Source organism: Chelonoidis abingdonii, chromosome 16, assembly GCF_003597395.2.
Source record: "Chelonoidis abingdonii isolate Lonesome George chromosome 16, CheloAbing_2.0, whole genome shotgun sequence".
NCBI lineage: Eukaryota > Metazoa > Chordata > Testudines > Testudinidae > Chelonoidis > Chelonoidis abingdonii.
Genome location: NC_133784.1, coordinates 6530412 through 6544393, shown reverse-complemented (window position 1 = coordinate 6544393; position 13982 = coordinate 6530412). Strand labels below are relative to the sequence as shown.

At 57.4% G+C, this 13982-nt stretch overlaps 1 protein-coding gene across 1 annotated transcript in view; it reads right to left on the bottom strand.

The window, feature by feature from the left end:
- Positions 1-1972: 1972 nt before the first annotated feature.
- LOC116825480 (M-phase inducer phosphatase 3-like) overlaps positions 1973-13982 on the bottom strand; it is a 13571-nt gene continuing 1561 nt past the window's right edge. The window contains exons 2-9 of the mRNA XM_075073045.1: positions 11699-11738; positions 10560-10610; positions 6616-6687; positions 5995-6057; positions 4456-4647; positions 3491-3624; positions 2860-2971; positions 1973-2667 (exon numbers count right to left, since the gene is read on the bottom strand). Of these exons, the coding sequence (XP_074929146.1) occupies positions 2515-2667; positions 2860-2971; positions 3491-3624; positions 4456-4647; positions 5995-6057; positions 6616-6687; positions 10560-10610; positions 11699-11738 (817 nt within the window). The 3' untranslated portion in view covers positions 1973-2514. The remainder of the gene's footprint in view (positions 2668-2859; positions 2972-3490; positions 3625-4455; positions 4648-5994; positions 6058-6615; positions 6688-10559; positions 10611-11698; positions 11739-13982) is intronic.

Here is a 13982-nt window from a genome sequence, read left to right as displayed (position 1 = left end):
GCCGCAGCAGCACGAGCCGGTGCGCGGCCATGGCGGGACTGCGGCGCGCGAGCCGCACTGCACGAAAGCCGCACGGCGCGGCCCCGCCCACGCGCACTGCGCATGCGCGCGCGCCGGAGTCAGACTGGCTCCTCCTCTGCAGGCCTCTGGCCGCCCGCCAGAGAGCTCGTCCCCGAGCCTTTCACGCCTGCGCATGTGGCTCCAGGGCGACTCTTGCGCGGGCTTCGCTCGTGCGTCCTCGAGCCTTTCGCGCGAGCAGGGCCAGACGCATGCGCACCCTCTTCCTTGTTCCCACAGCATTTCTGCGGGGCAACAGCGCCAATTGGAGCATGCGCAATGTGGACAAGAAGCTGCGGCGCATGCATCCTGGAGCACGAAGAGCACGGAGCGCACATGAAGGGCAACGTGACCGTCAACTGCCGTGACGTCACTGCAGCCGAGACACTGTTACCGTAAAGTGTGGATCAGAGACGCCGCACAAATTTCCCTGGGGCCTCCACCCCGCCCCCTCCGCCGGCGTACCCGGGGTTGGGTCCAGGAGTGCGGGGGGGCCAGACCCGTAGTGCACGTAACCCCGTGTCCCCCGGGGCCAGCCGAGCCGGGCGGTTAGCCCCTGACTCCCCCAGAGGCGGGGGCCACGGGCCTGGCCAGCCTGGACCGAGTGCGTCTCAGCGCCCTGTTACAGCCCCCGCAAGGAGTTCCACAGATCGCCGGCGCCGCTTTGCTTTCTTTTAAACCTGCTGCCCGTTAATGGCACTGGGCGACCCCTGGGTCTTGTGTTACGAGAAGGAGAAATAACACTTCCCTATTCACGTTTTCCACACCACTCATGATTTTATAGTCCTCTATCCTATTCCCCCTTAGTCGTCTCTTTGCCAAGCTGAACAGCCCCAGTCTTATTAATCTCTCCTCATATGGCAGCCATTCCATAACCCTCATCATTTTTATTGCCCTTTTCTGAACCTTTTCCGAACCTTTTCCAAGTCCGATACATCTTTTTTGAAATGGAGCCACCACATCTGCACAGTATTCAAGATATGGGCATGCTGTGGATTTATATATGATATTTTCTGTCTTATGATCGATCCCTTTTTTAAAGATTCCCAACATTCTGGTCGCTTTTTTGACAGCCGCTGCACACTGAGTGGATTTTTCAGAGAACTACCCACAATGACTCCAAGATCTCTTTCTTGAGTGGTAACAGCTAATTTAGGCCCCATCATTTTACATGTATAGGTGGAATTATGTTTTCCAGCGTGCATTACTTTGCATTTCTCAACATTGAATTTCATCTGCCATTTTGTTGCCCATTCACCCAGTTTTGTGAAATCCTCTTGTAGCTCTTCGCAGTCTGACTGTGACTTTAGTACTGTCTTGAGTAGTTTTGTATCATCTGTAAATTTTGCCACCTCACTGGTTACCCATTTTCCCAGACCATTTATGAATATGCTGAATAGGACTGGGCCCAGTACAGACCCCTGGGGGACACCACTATTTACATCTCTCCATTCTGAAAACTGACCATTTATTCCTACCCTTTGTTTCCTGTCTTTTAACCAATTACCAATCCATGAGAGGACCTTCCCTCTTATCCCATGGCAGCTTACTTTGCTTAAGAGCCTTTGGTGAGGGACCTTGTCAAAGGCTTTCTGAAAGTCTAAGAACACTATATCCACTGAATCCCCCTTGTCCACATGCTTGTTGACCCCCTCAGAGAATTCTAGTAGATTGGTGAGGCGCGATTTCCCAGGGGTGGCTCAGCAGGAAAGGGGAGGGAGCATGTGCGGAGGTGAAGGAGGGAGGCGAGGTGAGAGTAAAAGGAAATGTCAGGAGAACATGAGGAGAGAACAAGAGGAGACCGAGGTGGCCACAAAGAGCCAGGCCTTAAAGCTGCTGCTGCATCAGTCCAGGTTTGATTTACCTACGCTGCTGCACTTTTATTGTATTTGCCTGGCAAGAAGGGGAGCGAGAGGAGGGGAGGGGGCTGAGGGCAGCCCTGGGGGGAAGATCCTGTCAATCACTGCCCTGGGGCAGGGGCTGAGGTCAGTTGGAGGGGGAAGGAGTGATGTGCACCCAAGTTTCACCCACAGTCCAAACTCCACCCTTTTGAGGCACTAAAATGTGACACCAGTAAAGGCAAATTGCGCAGGTCTCCATGAAATTATGGCTCCTCCTCTGTCCTATGTCTCTGGGTCCGAAATGAAAAAGTGAACCACACTGACATCAAGTCAACATCCAGCGAGCTGAATGAGCAGTTCAACCTCACAGAGCTATCATTTCAGGCTGCCTGCAGATTCAGGAAGACGTCACTGCATCAGGTTCATTCACAGAGCCATATTTTGAAGGTTTTCTTTCCAACCATAAAGGCTAGAGATTTAAATTACAGCTGGGATGCTGGAGCTCCAGAGGCAGCCAGCAGGGGAAGGTCTGACTTGCCAAATGGGAACGGGGCAGCTCCATTTCAGAGGCAAGGAGTGGGGCTAGTGGGTACCTCGCTGTGAATCAGGGATGTTGCTATGGGAAGGAAGTCCCTGGGGACAGGGGCTTGAAAAGCTCCTTGCGGATCCTGCGCAGGCTCCAAGGCTGTTTCCTCCTCTGGTAGTTCCTAAGCTCGGCTTGGAAGTCCTTGTGTCGCATGTGGACATAGCCCTGGGGCTCGCAGAGATCCTAGAGAGAGACAGCATGTGACACTTCCCCTGGGGAGGGAAATGGAACCTAGTGGTTAGAACTGGGGGCTGGGAGCCAGAACCTCTGGGTTCTCTCCATGTCTAGTGGTTAGAGCAGGGGGCTGGGAGCCAGGACTCCTGGGTTCTGTTCTAGGCTATGCCACCCCCTCCCCTGCAACAGCCCCCTAGGTACCTGGAAGTTCTGGTAAAACTCTTTGTAGCCGCCACGTAGCACATACAGCTCTGGGTACCAGAGCTCTGGGTACCGATTGGCATCTCGGTCCATTCTCCTCAGGCTGCGGCACCTGCCCAATGATAGAGGGATTTCACCACTGAGCCCCTCCCCATTGTCACTCTAGGGACCCCCTGCACTCACAGAGGCCACAGGACGGGGCAGGAGTAGGTGAGTCTGATTGGCCGAAGTGAGCTCGTGAGGGCAGGAGGGGTCATGGGCACAGGAACTGTGGTAGGGGGAAGCTGTGGGAGGCACTGTGGGGTTAATGGAGCCTGGAGCCAGCAAGACTGGCCAGCCCCAGCCGCCAGAGCCAGGCATTGGCCTCACCCCGATAGGACATAGATCCTCGGGGGGCACCTGCAACCCAGCCATGGCTGCCACTGCTGCCCTGGGAGTGGAGCAGCGAGGGGCCCTCGGATGGGCAGCACTGCTGGGATGGGAGCCAGGCATGCCCGGTTGTGTGGGGGCCACTTGCTCTCAGCAGGGGAGGCGTCCCAGTGTCCCCAACTCTGCGGCTCCTCCCTATCAGAGAGACCTCAGCAGGGGGATAAGCGTGGGGGGGAGCTGGGCGGGCCCCCCAGGCACCTACAATCGGGGGCCTCTCTCAGAGGAGAACTCGCAGTGGAAGATCAGGACACTGCTGTGGGGGCACGGGGTCATGCCCAAGGGATCCGGCAGGAACCACCTCGCCAGCTGCTCTTCTCTGTACAGATTCAGGGCGCCCTGCATGAGAGCAAGGAGATCAGAGGGGTGCAGTGGGTGGCGGGGGGCAGCAGGCAGCACAGGCAGGACCAGGGCTCAGGGCTCCTTTCCCACCTTCAGGGCTGGGGGAGCATCCCATAGATGGGGTCAACTGGCAGCTGGCAAAGTGCCATGGCCCCTGCCCCCTTCTCCCCAGGCTAAACCACTGGGCAGCCCAGGATCCTGCATAATGCTTATAGGATTTTAATAATTTCATGATCCCCACAGACAGAACCCCGCCCTGCTCCCCACAGCGCCCCCCGCTGGGAGGGGACAGGGCTGGAGTAGCCAGAAGCTCCCACCCCACAGCCAGCTCCTGCCCCGCTCCCCACAGCGCCCCCTGCTGGGAGGGGACAGGACTGAAGTAGCCGGGAGCTCCGATGACAGCTAGCTCCTGCCCTGCTCCCCACAGCGCCCCCTGCTGGGAGAGGCCAGGGCTGGAGTAGCCAGAAGCTCCCACCCCACAGCCAGCTCCTGCCCTGCTCCTCACAGCGCCCCCTGCTGGGAGAGGCCAGGGCTGGAGTAGCCAGAAGCTCCCACCCCGCAGCCAGCTCCTGCCCTGCTCCCCATAGTGCCCCCTGCTGGGAGAGGCTGGGCCTGGAGTCACCTAGAGCTCCCCTCACCCGCCAGCTCCTGCGCTGCTCCCCACAGCGCCCCCTGCTGGGAGAGGCCAGGACTGGACTAGCCAGAAGTGCCCCCCCCAGCTCCTGCCCACTCTCTGTGACACCCTAGTGGGAGCTCTCTCTACACAGCAGCAGCCTGTTGCCTGTGGGAAGTTCTGGGGGCAGGATCGGTTGAGCCAGGCTATCTTACCTTTATGTGTCCCCCAGCATATTCATAGGGATAGCGACAGTCCACCACCACGTACTCCTCCACCACCCCAGCCAACTGGCCGCACAGCAGGGAAGCCACCTGGGGGGGGGTTGAAATGGGGAGGGGGATGAGCTCCAGAGAGGCTGTGTCATGGCAGCTCTGGGCTCCTCTTCCCCACACCCACCAGGGCCCCTGGCATCAGGTGCTGGGCCCATGTTATGGGTTTATTCATGCTGGCCAATGTGCTGAGGGTGCAGGGTCGCATGGCTGGGGTGCGAGGGGGTGTACTCCATCCTGGCTCTGAAAGAGTTAACTGGAGCAGGAGAGGCCGGTTAACCCCTGATCCGGTGGAGCCTGGCGCACGACCAGTGCGGGGCACCTCCCTGCGGGGCTGCGGGGAGCGAGGGATCACTCTGCGGTCCCTTGCGGGGCGAGGCTGGAGAGAGCAGGAGGATCAGGGAGGAAGCCCTGGGGCAGAGCTGCCCTGGGACCCTCGCCTGAGTGGGGAAGTGTCTGGCAAGAGGCCAGGGGAGACCCCGAGCTGCCCCTGGGGTGGGGAGCCCTGGTGAAAGGGCAGGATCTGGGCTTGCAGAGCGAGAGCCCTGGGAGGGGTTCAGTGGGGGAGCAGGGCGAGGCAGACCTCGGGTTCGGTGTGTATGCTGGAGAGAAGGGGGAACCCACAGAGGGCTGCTGACCGGCTGGGTAGGCAGAAGACCACAGAGGCAGCAGCCAGGAGTCGGGTGGAGTGACCCTGGACTGCCTGCCCTGAGGTCCCTGGGCTGGAACCCAGGACAGAGGCCAGGCCTGGGCTCCCCTACCTGCTCTGGGGAAGGCGGCGAAATGCCCCGGAGAAGGTGACGTGGACTGGTGGGAGCCCGGGGGGGGGTACAGGCCCCAATGGGGGGCAGCAGAGTGGACGGTTTTTGGACATAGCTCCCCAGAAAGGGGGGACTAAGCATGATCTGGCTGGAGGGCTGAGTCACGAGAAGAGGCAGAACCGCTGGGCTGGAGCAGCCATCAGCAGGGGCTCTAGATGAGGAGAGCTGGCTGTGCCATGCCTAGCCACACGGGGGCACTCCAGCAGTGAGTCCGTGTTTGCACTGGGGCATAAGGTCCCCCCACATAGGTGGTCCGATGCCCCCAATCCTGATCCACCCCCCCCCCCACAGTGCTCACTCCCAGCTCCACCAATGCACCACAGTCCCTGCCTACAGCCTGCTCTGTTTGATCCAGATCCTCTCTGGCTCTGCTGCTGCCCGGTTTGATCCAGATCCTCTCTGGCTCTGCTGCTGCCCGTCAGGCGTGTGGCTTTGTGCTGCGTCTTTATATGTGTGGCAGGGAGGCAGGCAGGAGAGGGCCTGGGCAGGAGCAGGAGCTTGGACACAGAGCAGCTTTAGGGCAAGTGTTTAGGTCTGTGTGCATATGGCTGGAATGCCAGCTGCGGCTGCTGCACCGCACTGCAGTTCTTAATAAGAGTTGTTTTACAAGCATGGGGTCCGCGTGTGCTGTTACCCAGCAGTGGGTGCATTTCACACTTACTGTGGCGGGGCTGACGTAACGCAGATCCTGGTGCTGGCCATCCTCCAGCGGCAGAGAGCAGGGCTGGGGGCACCAACAGAGACAGGCATTGGCACAAAAACAGAGCTGAAGGGAAATCCCTGCTCTCCCTGGGGAGTGACATATGTATCCCCTGCCTGACACCACACACGTGAGTGGGATGCTCCCCCCAGATGCTCTGCCCTCCTTGGAGCGGGATGTCCCCTTCCCCTCTCCACACACACGTCCTACCCTCCCTGGAGCCGAGAGGTGAGATGTTCACCTTAGTCACAGACTGGCCCCGGGGGCAGGCATGTTCACTGCATGGAACTGGAAACCATCCCTCGAGGGGCAGCTGGCACCCTCCTGGGATGGGGAGGATGGGCGGATGGTCTGTGCTCCCGCGGGGCCTGTGGTGGGAAGGGCTGCATTTGCTAGCTGACGAGACCAGCTCAGCTAATGAGAACAGCACAGGCTCGCTGGCCCCAAGAGAGAGGCCGGAACATGGGGCCTGGGCTCTTGGCAGGGGCGTGGGGATTTTGGCCACTGCCCAGGGTGATGGGCCCTTGCGGAGCGATTGGGCTGGGGGGTGGTGAGCTCACTGGAGGGGTACGATCCACTCACCCTGGAAAAATCCCCGGTCAGGATCTTGTCGTCCGTCCCAGGGGCTGGAGCAGGACAGAGGCTGGAGCTGCCCTGGGAGAGGGGATGAGGGGAAGCCCGAGTGTCAGAGACACGGACGGGAGGGAGGAGAGAGGCAAATCCAGCCCCCACTGCCAGCAGCAGCACCTGCCTGCCTTCCCTCTGGCCACGCCTCCCCGAGCCCCTGGCCAGCGTGGCGCGGGACTTGCCCTGTGCCCACGTGAAGCAGGACAAAGCAACCAGCTCTGTCTCTTGGCTCCTGAGCCCGGCCTGAGCCAGGTGGGGCCCTGTCTGCAAGCGCCGGATGTCCCTGCTCCCCAGGCAGGTTGCAGCTCCAGCCCCTGCTAAGGCTCTCCTAGGGGGGCACCGGAGGAGAGAGGTGCCCAGGGGTCTAAGTGGCTGAGCAGAGTCGCTGAGAGGCAGGGTTGGGTGGTCTGTGCTCTTCCTCCTCACCCTCCTCACCCCCCCCGGGGGCTATGTCCTCCCTGGGGCTGGCCCTCCAGGTTGGGGAACAAAGTCGCTAGGTTTCTCAACAGCAGCTTCTGGGAGACAAAAGCCAAAGGGGTCAAGTCCGATGTGTGACCCACCCCAGCCCGGGCGTCAGGCTGCGACGCTGAAGGTCCATTGACAAACCAGGTGAATGAAGGCCTCAGCCTAGCGAGGGGGTAGACAGCCCTTAACTACCGGTGGGGGGGCTGTGATGTTATTAATATAATCTGGGACCATATAGAACATGGTTGCAACCAAAGTCCTGTAGTGGCACCAAATCTTATGTAAAAGGGGTCATATAAGGTGTCTAAGACCAGGTTATGGAGAGTACTGGCTGGTGAGTCTTGCCCACATGCTCAGGGTTTAGCTGATCACCAATTTGGGGTCAGGAAGGAATTCTCCTCCGGGGCAGATTGGCAGGGGCCCTGGAGGTTTTTCGCCTTCCTCTGCACCATGGGGCATGGGTCACTTGGCTGGTGATTCTCTGCAGCTTGAGGTTCTTCAAACCACATTTGAAGACTTCAGTAACTCGGGACATAGAGTTAGGGGTTTTTATTACGAAGTGGATGGGTGGGGTTCTGTGGCCCTGCTTATGGTGCAGGCGGTCGACTAGATGATCAATATTGGTCCTCTGTGACGTATGTAGTCTATGCGTTAAGTGATTACAGCATGGCCAGAAGCAGCATAATGAAGTGTTAGCAGGGGGGCCTTATTCCCTGGCCAAGGGGAGGAAGTTTGCTTTAAGATTAACTAGAACAGCTGTGGCCAATTAGAGCACCGACTTCACTTAGAGCACCTGACTTCATTAGAGCACCTGGATCCAGTTAGAGCACTACTCAGTCATGGGATATACCCCTGCTTCAGTCATGACAGGGGGTGGTAGTTGAAGGAGAAAGGTGGATTGAGCAGAGGGCAGATTGCAGTAAGAGAAGAGAAGAGTTTGTCTAGAGGGAAATTTAGGGGTTTGGAGGTGCTGCGGTGGATTGGGAAGCCCAACAGAAACCTAGGTAGGACCAGGCTTGTATAGAGAGACGTGAAAAGCCTTCACAGCTGACGGTTATGAGAGGGAAAGTAACCCAGGGGAAGAAACCCGCTGTCAAGTGCGTTCACCACAACCAGGGCCCCTGGGTCTGGGCCTGGGTCGAGGTGGGGCCAGTTTTCCCTCCCTCGCCACTCCCCTCCTCCAAGGACACTTAGAGGAATGATTCTGAACTGGTTCAGAGGCAAGCAATATTTGCACTGAACCTACCAGAGAAGAGAAAGCGTGAGACCAGCAGAACTAGTACCGGCAATTTGCCACAGCATCTATAGTCTATGGGTGCTGAGTTAGGATTATGCTGTCTGTATCATTTTTGTAGTTGATTTATGAATATGGCTCTTACTGTCCTGTACTTCAAATCTTATGCTGTGCTGCTGGGTGACCCCCAGACAGTGTGGTGTTAGCTTGCCTAGCCTGCTTGATGGCCCTTAAGGCCCATCAGCTCACAATAGACACTATGGGAGGAGGCGAGTACGCCTTTGTGACTCAGCAAGTATGCAGGGACTTACCCATGTGACCTCCAGACTCCATTGTAGGCGTAATTTTCCACAGTGAAGACAAAGAGGTTATTACACTGGAAGAGCCATATAGCGGAGGCCTCATCTCCATTCTGGTCTTCAATTACCTGCTTTCTTACCTCTGCCATGGGACTTTGCTACAACTGAAGCTCTGACCAATAGGACTGATACCCATTCCCAGCGGGGGATGTAATCCAGAGACTTGATCTTGAACCTGCAGTTTACTCCATCGCTGCTAAAGCCTGAACTAGACTTTGCATCCCTGTATGTAAACTGATGCCAATTACCAGTTCTAGCTCTCATCTCTAATCCTTTTTCCTTTTATGAATAAACCTTTAATTAGATTCTAAAGGATTGGCACCAGCGCTGATTTGTGGGTAGATGCTCCCCTTGACTATACCTTGCGGGCAAAGGGGCTACGAGTTTTTACACCGACGCCCTGATCGTGCGGGCGCGCAGGCGCCTGGACCCGCTAACGAACGGTGTACTTAGGCTGTGGGGTGGGCCGTCGTAGATGCGCGACGCTCATGAGACGTTTGATGTTCCGGACACTATCCGGTGTCCAGGGACATTTACAACCGATACACATCACTGGCCACCGCCAGTACTAGGAGTGAGCCGATGTGCGCTCCACACACCCACGGGGCGGAGGGGAAAAACCTTTACACCCCCTGACTAAACTACATCCCCTGGTCCTGAAACCCACCGATCTGGCATTCCACCTCCCGTAGTCACCCTTCCCCCTGCTTGCTCTAATCATGACTGTGTAACCCATTAGATGAGCGATGTACCCTCACTGCTCCCCTACTATACTTTGACCCCACCCACCGTACACCCCGCACTGGGGACATTACAGACTGTATGTACTATATGCTAACCCATAACCAAATACCAGCGTCCCCCCATACTCTGTGTGTTGCCCCTGATGACTAATGACTGACATGCCAAACTCTGTGTATCATCCTTATTTAAATATCCCCTATAAACATATTGAATTGACCTGGCTCTGGGGCTTGGTCCTTTGGGATCGAGAGAACTTTTTTCCTTTATTGGGGTGTTGGTTTTCATAACCATTCATCCCCAGGACGTGAGGCACTGGTGGTGATACTGGGAGACTGGAGTGTCTAAGGAAATTGCGTGTGTGATTTGTGGTTGCTAGTGGGGTGAGACCGAAGTCCTTTTTGTCTGGCTGGTTTGGTTTGCCTTAGAGGTGGAAAAACCCCAGCCTAGGGCTGTAACTGCCCTGTTTTAAGCAATTGGTTCTGAATTGGCACTCTCAGTTGGGTCCCGCCAGAACCGCATCGTCACAAGGGCGTCAGCTCCCCGGTGGGCACGTGCAGAACCCCCAGGGGGGCTGCCTCCTGGCACCAGGGCAGTGATGGGGGGGGGGGGAGCCAGCCCAGAAAGCCATTTTCCATCCATCCCCAGAGGGGCCAGAGCTGTGGGAATCTCAGACCAGGGGCAGGAGTCTCTGGGAACTGGGGCCAGGTGAGAAACCTGCGTAGGCCAAGATTGTTGCTTGCCACCGTTCAGTGGGAGGCGCAAAAGTGGCGGGTGCTCGTGTTTGTGCTCAAACCTCCGAGCGTTTGACCTTTATGAATACCCAGCCCAACGCTGTGCCTGGACCAGCCGCTGTTGGGAGCAGCCCAGGGGAGAGCAGATGGTTTGGGGGAGATTTGGGACTGCGGGGTGGGGGTCACTCCATGAACAGTAACTGGGTGGTGGCAGCCAGGGTGTGCAGGTGCCAAGTTGTGAGACCCCTTGGCATGGCATTGCAGGCATCCAAATGCCCCAGCCTCCCAGCTCAGTCTCTCCCCAGCACACGGCTGTGCTACCCAAATATCCCCATGGGCAGATCAGACAGCACCACCCCCACTCACCTTGGCACTTCCTTCCCCTGGTCCCTGGCTGGTTCCTCGCAGGAGCTTGCTCTGGGGGGAGGGCAGAAGGGAGGGAGCCACGACAAGGCTGCCCAGGACATGAGGTGAGTGGGGAAGGAAAACGTGCTGGTGTCAGAGCAGGAGACGGTGGAGCAGGGGCGGGGCGGGGCGGGCACGGTGTGGGTGCAGAGCAGGACAGGGCACCGAGCAGGTTTAGGGTGGGGCCGGGCACGAAGCAGGTGCAGAGCGGGACAGGGCACGGAGCGGGTGCAGGGCCGGGCACGGAGCGGGTGCAGGACAGGGCACGGAGCGGATGCAGGCTGAGGCCAGGTACAGAGCGGGTGCAGGACACAAAGCAGGGGCAGGGCAGGGCCGGGCGCGGCCGGGCATGGGGCGCTGCCGGGCATGGAGCGGGTGCAGGGCAGGACAGGGCACGGAGCGGATGCAGGCTGAGGCCAGGTACGGAGCGGGTGCAGGACACAAAGCAGGGGCAGGGCAGGGCCGGGCGCTGCCGGGCACGGAGCGGGTGCAGGGCCAGGCACAAAGCGGGTGCAGAGCGGGACAGGGCACGGAGTAGGTGCGTGTGGCGGGGTGCCAGGCAGGGAGCAGTCATGGGGCAGAGGGGCCAGGCCTGCAGAGACAGCCCCGTCCATCCTGCCCCTGCTCTTAGCCCAATGCCGCAGGCCTCCTGCCACTTTGTGCATGCGCTGGAGCCGGTGCCAGGCAGGGCTGTATAAATCCATGCTAGTGTTGCCAGCCTCACCTGCACCTCAGTACTGCCCCTCATGCTGCCCCCACCCCACACAGAGCCCTGGGCACCCCCAGTCCCCAGTGAGTCCTAGGCTAGAAGAGCCAGCTGGGGGGCGTGAAGGCTGGTTCCTTCCCCACCAGGCAGGCTCTGAAGGGGCCCAGTGCCCACCCCTCGGGGCTGGAACGAGCAGGCACCGGCAGGCCCACAGGCACCCCGACCCAGTGGGTGCAGAGCGTGCCTGGCAGTGCCAGGGCGAGGTGCTGGGGCTGCAGACTGGCGCTGTTCATGCCCTCAGGCCCAGGGGAGGGGGATAGGACAGTGATCCACAGGCCCTGCCCATGCCCTGCATGATCCCTCTCGCACCCTCGGACACAGCCCGGGTACTCACTGAACAGGGCAGGATGCAGCGCGACGGCATCTGACTGCAGCTGAGAAGAGAAACCAGAGCCAAGGGTGAGAGCAGCCCCAGCTGGCAGCAGCCTCCCGGCCAGGCACACAGGCAATGTGGGCAGGGAGCTATGGGGTGCACTGCGTGTGCCAATGGAGCTAAGGGGAGCACTGCATGCGCTGGGGAGGCTCTGGGAGCAGTGGAGGGGCTCTAGGGAGCAGTGGGGGCGCTATAGGGAGCAGTGGGGGGGCAGTGGGGAACAGTGGCGGGGGGCTATGGGGAGCAGTGGGAGGGAAGCTATGGGGCACTGTGACATTATTGATATAAACTGGGACCATATAGAACATGGGTTGCAACCAACGTCCTGTAGTGGCACCAAATCCTATGTAAAGGGGGTCAGATAAGATGTCTAAGACCAGGTCACGGGTTACTGGTTAGGATTATGCTGTCTGTGTGTTTGTATCATTTTGTAGTTGAAATTATGAATATTGGGTCTGTACTTCAAACTTGTGCTGTGTTACTGGGAAAGATCCCAGACAAGTTGGTGTCAGCTCTGTTTAGCCTGCCTGACGGCCCATTAAGGACCATCATCTACACAACTGACCCATTGAGAGGAGGCAGATACGCCTGGTGACTCAGCAGGGTGTGCAGGGACTGGCCCATGTGACTGCAGACTCCCTTTTTGTGTAACTTTCCACAGAAGAACAAGAAGTGTCTGTACACCTGGAAAAGCTATATAAGCGGAGCGCTCATCTCCATTGGTCTTCAATTCTGCCTTCTTACCTCTGGAGGGACTTTGCTGTACAATCTTCGAAGCCTCTACAAAGGGACTGCATGACCCATCAGCTGGGGATGTTCTCCAGAGATTTGATTTGAACTGCGTTTACTCCATCACTGCTAACAAGCCTAACTGAAAGGACTGTTGCCAATCACTGTATAGTAACTGATTCCATTTAACCAATTAGCTCTCACTCTTTTTCCTTTTATTAAGAAACATTTAGATTTTAGATTTAAAGGTGGCAACAGAGCGTGGATTTGTGGGTAAAATCTGAATGTGTATACGCATTAGATGAGCGTGTACCTCACTGCTCCTACTATACTGACCCCACCCACGTACACCCGCATGGTGGACTTACAGACGGTATTACATATCTAACCCATAACACAATACAGGCGTCCCCGAATACTCTGTGTGTTGCCCCGATTGCATAATGATGAACATGCAAATTGAGTGTATCATCCTTATTTAAATATCCTAATAAACATATAACCTGGTTCTGGGTTGGTCTTTGGGATAGAGAACTTTTCTTTTACTGCGGGTGTTGTTTTCTACATTCTCCCAGGACGTGTGCACGGATTGGTGATATGGGAAGCTGCGAGTGTAAGGAAATTGCTTGTGTGATTGAGTTAGCCAGAGGGGTGAAACCGAGTCTTTTTGTCTGGCTGGTGTGTGGGTTGCCGTTCGGCGTGGTAGGAAAAGACGCCACAGGCCTTGGCATGTAGACGTTGCCCTGATGCTCAGAGTAAGGTGTCTCTGATGTCTTTGGCACATCTCACGTCTGGCCCCGCAACTCCTCGTGGTCTCCTCGACCAGAACCAGCCATTGTGCGACGAGGCACCCCCTGTGCAGCGGACATTATGCGAAAGCAGTCGAGGGAAAGCTATTGTGGTGTTAAGCGAGTGAAAACTAGCGGATCACGCGCTCATCGAGTGCTCCGCGTGCAGCCAGTGTAATGGAGGAATTGACTACACTAATGTAACATATAGTGCAAGGTCTCTGTTATTACCTAAAGCAGCTCAAACAATTGAATTAAGAGTGTGTGTTTCAAGGGCTATATTATATATAAGAAATCCGCATTCCAGCGGATCCTTTTACTTGCTCTTTTAAGTTTTCACTATTGAGTGCATGCAGAGTTGGAGGCCGGGGTTATCACATTCCACCACAAACCAAGCACAGCGATGTGGGCGGCACATTTCAGGGTAATACAGTAAAACTGTTCTTGGGGGGCGGGTAGTTGCAGACTAGTTTGTGCGTGGTATCCTTTAAATTGCTTTTGCAGGCCATAAGGGGCTTGGAGGCCAGCGCTGGCCAGGCGAGCAGCACTATTGGAGCGGGAGCGTGGATGGTTGCAGCAGAGGTCTGGTCTGTCTTCCTGGGGCCAGCGGGCCGCGTTCGCACTAGGAGGGCAGCGAGAGCCAGCCTGGCGCGGCTGAGTTGTGTTTGGGGGGTGACCAGTGCCCACACCTTTTGCTGAGCGGTGTTGGGCAGGGCTACCGCCCGCGA